At 33.8% G+C, this 8,693-nt stretch overlaps 1 protein-coding gene across 1 annotated transcript; it reads left to right on the forward strand.

Moving 5' to 3' along the window:
• On the forward strand, positions 1,051–7,605 carry LOC109343369 (protein POLLEN DEFECTIVE IN GUIDANCE 1-like). The gene is made up of 11 exons (XM_019581611.1): positions 1,051–1,908; positions 2,772–2,923; positions 3,007–3,110; positions 3,215–3,303; positions 3,413–3,486; positions 4,043–4,193; positions 4,307–4,474; positions 5,776–5,873; positions 5,980–6,102; positions 6,833–6,901; positions 6,993–7,605. The coding sequence occupies exons 1-11, from the start codon at positions 1,269–1,271 to the stop codon at positions 7,197–7,199; spliced, it is 1,875 nt and encodes a 624-aa protein (XP_019437156.1). The 5' UTR covers positions 1,051–1,268; the 3' UTR covers positions 7,200–7,605.

Consider the following 8,693-nt stretch of genomic DNA (forward strand, 5'->3'; position numbering starts at 1 on the left):
ATCTCCTGTCCTAGAAAATATACTACTTCATGTTTTATTATTTGTGATTGGTCAAAAAATACTTAATTATTGTATTTTTAATTTAAATATATTTTTTCAATCAATCATAAGGTGTCGCAAAGAGTGACACACTTTTGTGAAAGAACATGTGCGCTCCACTAAAAAATGACCTACTAAAACTTGAAAACACATCTAATATTTCACAAGTTGTCTTATTGTGTGCACCTTTAGTCTATGATTGGCTAGAATTTTTTATTTAAGTTAAAAAATAATAAATTAACTATTTTTCTAATCAATCACAATTGATAACATGCAATGTTGCAACAAATTGTCTACTAAAACCATTCTCCAAATGATATTAAAGTGTGAATATAAATGTTTGTATTAAAGTCCGTCTCTATTCTCTGTCATAGTTAGGGATGACAAAAAAACCCGACCTGTAGGTACCCGTGAAAATACCCGCAACGGGTACACGTAATAATAGCTTATGGACGGGAGTGGATTTTGTGATACCCGCCCCGCAGATACCCGCAAATTTATATATTTAGTTTTTAGTTAAATTTTATATATATGTATTATTATTTTAAGATTATATATCATATATTTTATTATTATTTCATAATAAATTACACATATTTGACTATGATAATGAACTTATCATATAAATATCATATTATTCATGTAACAATTATTTTTATATATTGATTATTACAAATTATATAAATATATAATTAAAATTAAAAACTCATTGGGTACTCATAAATACCACTACTCGCACGAGTACCCGCAAATATTGCGAGTTTGGGCACGAGAAAGTACTACTCGCGCCTGCCCATGCCTGTTCCCATCCCTAGTCACAGTTCAACCAGTTTTGAACAAATAATATAAAAGTTTAATATTTTGTTTTTAAAAATTTTATTTTATATAAATAGCAATTTTTAATTAATGAGAATAAGAAATTGAGATAAACTTTGGGACATATTATATCTATTCTTAAATTGCTTTGTTAAAAAGAAGTATTCTCCAATAAAATACAGGGGTAGTGGAATGGGAGAGCGCCAATAAGACGAGTCCTCCTGGACTCCAGCTACAGAGTGTTCATAACACAAACACCCAAGTACGAATCATCATCATCATCACTTACCTCACAACACAATTTCCCAATTCACAATTTTACTTACAAACATTCCAACAACGATGATGTTAAGTCAAAACTCTACACTCAATAACACCATCAATTCATTCACTTCTTCCTTTTCCATTTCGCTATGGCGTTAAGAAACGCCACCAGAAAACTCTCCTTCGAGATTCTCCGTCAAAGTCTCTCTTTCGAAGAAAACGAAGAACAATCTTTTATTCATCGCACTAAATCTGATCCAACCCAAACCACTAACCGTAATAAGAAGCGAAAACACAAAGCCTCTAAGAAGAAAAAGAACCTTCTCGATCCTTCCAATTCAATTCCCGAAAATCCACTCACTGATTTTCAATCCTTCAATTCAAATTCCGTTTCCGTCGATCTAAACGGAGAAGCTCCGTTAGAAAACGGACTAGCGTGTAGCGGTTTCGAGTTTAACGCTCTGAGCTACTCCGTTACGGAGAGCGTTTGTTCCGTTGCGGCGCGTGAGGATGGGAGTGAGTTTCCAACGAGTGCGCGCGAGGGTTTTAATTTTGGGGAATTGAGGCAGAGAGCTGTGGGTGGAGGCAGTTATGAGGATTTAATAGCGTCCACGGCGGCAGCGGCGGAGGTGGTTGATGATGCTGGGAAATGTGGTGGTAGTGACGATAGTGGTGGTGGTCTCGTGGCCAGTGTGGCGGAGATGAATGAGCCTGATCGGAATGTTGTTAGGAATTTGGTGAAAGAGGAATCTTTGGACTGGAACCGTCTCATGGCAGAAGATCCCAATTGTGAGTGAAATAATTCCTCGCTCTACTTGCATAGCTTATTTTGTTTTGGTGATAATTATCTGTTTGAAAAATAGACACTATATTTCAATAGAGAATCAAGACTAGTGAATATTATTTTCTTTCTGAAATTTCTACTTGCATAGCTTACCATTGCGATGACTACCGCACAATTGCGGTAAGGTGGAATCACAATGATACGACTGCAACGGCGATCGCATCGAACCACATTTGAACCGCAATGCAATCACATCAGACCGCACGATATCAAAAATATTTTTTTACATATAAAATAATTCATTCTGCGATTGCCGCAATGACCGCAATTTAAAACGATAGAACTCCAACACGGCTCCAAATTTTTTGGGTGCATGCTAATTATTTGCTGGATAGGGTTAGCAAACAATTTTAGCTACAGTAGAGCTCAAACTGAATACAAGTCAAGGTCTGACATCACGTTCAGTGTTCAAGGTTATAACTAGCATCCAAATAACGGTTGCGGCTGTTGCGATGCGGATTGCAACGTGAAATTTTGTGATTTAAAAAAATATTTTTTGAATTTGATGCGGCCCAAATGCAGTCTAATATGGTTGTGTTAAGACCCGATATGTCCGCATCATTGGGAACCTGTGTTACACCACAATTGTGGATGATGTGATTGAAAGGATAGCCTTTTGCTGTTTTATTTTAATATGCATGGGCTGCTCATTTATGAATTAGATGTAGTCAAATGGTCCATTTGATCCTTTTTAGATGAAGCAGTGTTGCCTGAGTTTCTTACCCTGCCATTGATGTTTTATTTTATCAATGTCACGTATTCTTCTTTTCTGCTTAACTAACCTTGTGGTGGTACATTTTGATGACAGATTTGTTTTCAGTGGACAAATCTCCTTTAACGTACTTCTTGGAGGAAATGCACAGTGGAAATTCTTTACGGAGCACAACAACTCTTGGCGATGAAAAAGAACGAGAGAGAGTCTATGACACAATCTTCCGCTTGCCATGGAGATGTGAATTGGTATACTTCCTTTAGTCGCATACTTCTATCAACACATTCTACATTTTGTGTTGCGGTTTCTAAAACATGGAATGCAACTGCAGCTTATAGATGTGGGCTTCTTTGTCTGCCTCGACTCATTTCTTTCATTGTTAACTGTCATGCCAACAAGGATCATGATGACCATGTGGAGGCTTCTAAAGACTAGGTTTGTCCCGTTTCCTAAAATTTCTTCCCTTGTAATAAAATGTCTCTTGGGCATGCCTGTGAGAATTTCAGTACTATAGTTTGATCTAATCATGCTTGTGGCAGGCAGTTCAAGAGGCTGTCTACAATTGAGTTATCGGATTTTGGCTGTTTTCTTATTATGAGCTGTGGAGTAATTCTTTTGGAGCGAACAGGTATAGTGATTCTCTTCTCCCATGGTTATTTGTTATATCATCTCTTGTATTACTTAGGTCTATGACAATACTGATTTTTTTTATGCCCCTTTCAAACATACTGCTGCAGATATCAGTTTAATATATCATATGATCCGTGGTCAAGGAACAATCAAATTATATGTGGTCTACAATGTTTTAGAGGTGAGCATAAATTAATTTATGAATTTGGATTATGGCAATTAATTAACTCTCCATCTTACCAAATTTCAATCAAGAAGATTCATATTATTTAAAGTTCATGTGAGCCAGATCTTAGTGTGACAATAAAAGGGCATTTTACATGGTATGGGATATTGGAATTATACTTTGTAATTTGTAACTCATAAACTCTGAAATCCGGTGATAAAATGTTGCACTATTTTAAAATTAATATCAATATGCTATCTCCTTTTCTTTGGTCATAAACACTTATTTTCATGCAGTACTGCTGTGCTCCACAAAAAAATATGCACACTAATTTGGATCATATAAAGTAGCAAACCTAAATTTGTGACAATTGTGAGTAAGCTCAAAACTTTATATATGGTACTAGGACATATCTGAAAAAGAATAGTAAACTTGGGTTAGCTTCAGTGAGATTTAGGACAACCGAAAATGAAAATGATACAAAAGGAGCACGTTGGGAGGTGTAAATCATAATGATTCATACAGGAACTTATATTGTAAGTTTGTAACTGATCTTTGAACCTTCTTGCAGATATTTGATAAATTATGTCAAAGTTTTAATGGGGATGTGTTGAAAACATTATTTCATACAGCTGAAGGACTTTCTAGTTGCCCCCCAGAAAGTATGAGATTTTGGATTTGGAGATTTATTTGTGACCAAGTTCTAGCTGTGGCTGCTTCAAATATCCTTTTCTTTGAGATGATATTTTGCTTGCAGTTGTTCGGGTAATTGTGTTATTCTGACAAGGCAGAAGAAAAAACAACAATGGTAGTTTGGTTCCTTGACTAGTCTTACTTGTTCATTCTTTTATCTTATTAGCTCAGGCAATCACTTTATCAACCTGTATAGTGGCTCACAATAACGCACTGTTTGCTTTGCTGGTGTCAAATAATTTTGGTGAGATCAAAAGCAATGTGTTTAAGCGATACAGCAAGGATAATGTTCACAGGTTGGTTTACTTTGGTAAGTTATCCTGCTTACAATAGTTTCTTTTCTTTTTTGAATTCAATTTGTTTGGTATTTTGTTCTCTACTTCTCCTTCTTTCAGACATGAAAGGACCTTAATGTAACTTTATAGCCTCATTGTGAGAATACTATGCAAGATAGTCCTATAAATAGATGGTTTGTCAAGGGATGATTGCCTTTCTTTAGTAGTAATATCAACCAAGAAAAATTGCTTTGTGTTTTGAGCTTTAAAGCTTGAAGATTTTTACTTTGACTGCTGTTAACTTAATCTAGAATATAGTGCCTATCATTTGTTTGCCTCTTTGGCAAGCTACCCACAAAAACATAATTTTAAGAGCATGTGCAGTACTCGGAATCTACTTTTGCAGAATCAAAATGAGAATGGAATATCTTTAGAATGGAAGTGTCGAATTTTTTCCCATGCTTGGACTCTCAGGAAAGGAATTATATTTTATTCCTTTTAATTTTATTTTCAGCACATGGAACCAACATGCCGACCCTGCCTAGTGTGGTTAAGGTTTGGTTGTTTTTTTACAATGGAACCAACATGGAATGGAATATAACTATAAGTTATGATGATAAACGAGGAACAAACTTTCGTTATTTCCTGCTTGCTACAGAATAGTGACATTCGTCATTCCACAATCAAGAATTGGAAGAGAGTTGCTTTCCCCTGTATTAAACATACTCTACAAAATTTGTTTGTCTGCTTTATGCTGGGGAAGAAACAAAATAAATTAATTGGTTTTTAGGTTGAATTTAGATGTGGATTATGATTTGATCCCCTGCCACTGTATATAAATTTTTGCCCTAGAAACTTGGAAATCAAACATAGACGTATAAAACAAATTATCAAAACCTTTTTAAAATGTGATACAACAAACTCAACTTTTAAGTAAAAAAAGTTAACTAGTATTAATGTCCTTAAGTTTATAAATTCATTTACCAAACATATAATCATAAATTCCAGGAATCCCACTAGTTAAAATTATGAATATTAAAAACTAATGTATCCTTTTGGTCACATGCTCCTTAGTTTCATATATATAGGTTTTGAAAATATTTTTAGTAAAATAATTATGTAAAAATGGTGATAGTGTAAATCACCATGCAGTGAAAGTGTATCAAATATTAACTCTTTTATTGAAGTTAGCTAAATGAGTAAGAGTTTAGTAGCATATCTGTTTTGCATTTGATATTTAAACTATTGAGATGCTCACCTGCATACTCCATTTGGTCCATTTTTAATTTTTCTTTTTTCTTTTTCCCCTTCACTTATGGTGATGACTGATGAGCAGATTCTGTGGAGAGATTCCACATTTCAGCATTTATTTTATTTGTTTTGGCTCAAAATGTTCTGGAGGCGGAGGGTCCCTGGTTTGAAAGTTTCCTCATTGTAAGATTTGAATTATTTTAGCTATTTATCGAATAAGTTTATCACAGGGGAATCCATTTCATTTTTTGCCCAGTCTTCCTCCTAACACATGTTTTGGGTTGTGCAGAATATCCTCTATGTTTATGTATGTGAAATGATTATTGATATTATCAAGCATTCCTTCATTGCCAAGTTCAATGACCTTAAGCCCATTGCGTACTCTGATTTCCTTGAAGACCTATGTAAACAGGTAATTTTGTTTGACTGTGGATATTGTCAGTGTAGTGTGATTAGTTGTTTATCTCTAAAAGAGTATAACTATAAACAGATCAAACCACATAGATAAGATGTAATTGTATTTTCATTGAAATCGCTAGTTAGGGCTGAATACTTGAGTTGATTTATGAGCAAACATACCTGAATGTTCCAAGACCCTCCATTATTGAATTGCTAAATGTTTTTTTAAATCATTTTCTACAAGGGGGAAAATTTATATGCATCTTGGTATTTCTTTACAGGAATATGGTTCAATTTTTTAAATTAAATAAACTCGATATTTTCTTCTCAATTCTCATTTCATCTCTGATTTCAATGTTGTTGGTGGTTTTCCTTTCTAACTTAATTCCATACTGATTTCATTTTAAAACTGAAATACTAGGTAGTTTGTCCTATAATGTGCATTTGTACATAGAACTATATTTTGTTCCAGATGGCAAGAATTTGGTATTTAGTTAACACTTAAGAAAGTCTACAGGTACTTTGTTATATAAGATTTATGATTATGGATTTTTAAGTTGGTTTATACTTCATATTATGTCAATCACTTAGCATAAACATATTGTTCTGTTTCTTTCATGATATATATATATATATATGTATATAAGTAAATAGTAGTAGAAGAGTCTAGATTCCAAACGAATAAGTTTAAGAGCTTTTCTTCAGAATATATGCCTGACCCTTTGACTGATTTCATTCTGTAGACTCTAAATATGCAAACTGAGGGTTCAAAGAAAAACCTAACTTTTGTCCCCCTTGCTCCGGCGTGTGTGGTAAGCAATTATGATTATAAATGCTATTTTTCTTGTATTTATGTTGCTGATTTAAAGTGTGTAACCTTTTCCTTTTATTCATTGTTCTTAGGTTATTCGTGTGCTGACTCCTGTATATGCTGCAAACCTTCCTTCCAATCCCCTTCCATGGAGGCTTTTCTGGATTTTGCTTTTTTCAGCAATGACCTATGTTATGCTCACAAGCCTCAAAGTCCTTATAGGCATGGGCCTACAGAAACATGCCAGTTGGTATGTCAATCGCTGCCGAAGGAGGAAGCACCATCTTCACGCTGATTAGTTTCGAAGGCAAAACAGTGCTGTCTTTGAGGTAATGTGCTCTGCTGCCCAATGTTCAACTTTGTGTTCGGTTTTCGGGCTTATTTAACTTAAAGGTGAGCCTATGGATGGTTTCCCCTTGAAATTTTGATAGCAAGATATAATTGATGATTACAGAATAAGAACACTAGGTTATAGGTTGCATAGTTGACATGCATTTAACATCCATCAACCTTCTATATCTATATCTACACCTCATACATTGTTCAAAAACAATTTGCTTCCAAGAAAATTAGTTTGATATACTTTTTTCATGGCCCTATTCAGCTTTGTACCTACATTTTCATCCTTGGCTTTCAATTGGTGTTGTACACAATGGCAATGCAACCATGTTATTTGTATGAAAAATGAAAATTCCATTTTCAGTATGGTTACAATAGGTCCCCTCAACAAACCAAAATTGGACCATTTATGAATGTTAATAACCCAAGTTGGGGTTGGATCAGCGATGCCTAGGTATTTGTAAAATGTCAAAAGCTTAGATTGGAATCTTGGCAAATAATTTCACGGAGAGGAAAGATAAAAACAAGACTACTTCCCTCCCAAAAATGGGGGAACATTTGCTGGAAACAAACTGAACTGAGTTGAATTTGGGCCTAGGTCAATAAGAATTTGTTTGGTTGAAACTTGACTCGTAAACTCGAATAGGTTTGGTTTGTCAAGAGTTCGCAAATTGTTTAGTTCAACTCATTAGCTCGATTAATTCATTTTATCAGCTCGAATAATGATTACTTATTTAATATTATATAAATTTAAATAGTTTTTACATGTATATATATACATACATGTGCCAGCACACACATATACATAGTTGGTCTAGCTCATCAATCTAATGGGTCGAATTATACTCGATTCAAGTTTGACTTGTTTATTTAACGAACTTAATTTTTAGCTCATGTTTAACTTGTTTAGCTTATAAATCAAGTTTATCAAACTAAATAACAAGTCAAATTTAAACGAATATTTAATTGGTTTAGTTAAATGTTAGCCCTAATTTATAGTACCATTTAAATATATATAAAAGAAGATATCAACATTAAAATATCCATCACTTTCATTACACATTTTCAACTGGTTGAATAATAGGAGTCCCTATTGAGAAGAAAAAAGTGCACTTTCAATTTACAGGAATTCCTAAAATACAAATAAGTAAAATTAAATTAAATTTTTGGTGTCAATACAATATGAAAATTAAATTGAAATATTAGTGACATCATTTACATCAAATCTCGCCTAAATGGAATCTGAAAGTTCATGTAAAAGGGTGAATTGTTTCATCTTTATTCTTTTAATAATGGGTCAAATATCAAATTTACATTCAGTAATTTTTAATAGTGTTTTGAGACTTCGGGCATAGCCTCCTGATAAGGAAAAGAAATGTAGATAGAGAGAAATTGAGATAGGAAGAGAAGAAGAGAAGATTTAGAATGCCAAAGATGTATATTCATCAAAAAGT

The sequence above is a fragment of the Lupinus angustifolius genome, chromosome LG03, assembly GCF_001865875.1.
Source record: "Lupinus angustifolius cultivar Tanjil chromosome LG03, LupAngTanjil_v1.0, whole genome shotgun sequence".
Classification (NCBI taxonomy): Eukaryota; Viridiplantae; Streptophyta; class Magnoliopsida; order Fabales; family Fabaceae; genus Lupinus; species Lupinus angustifolius.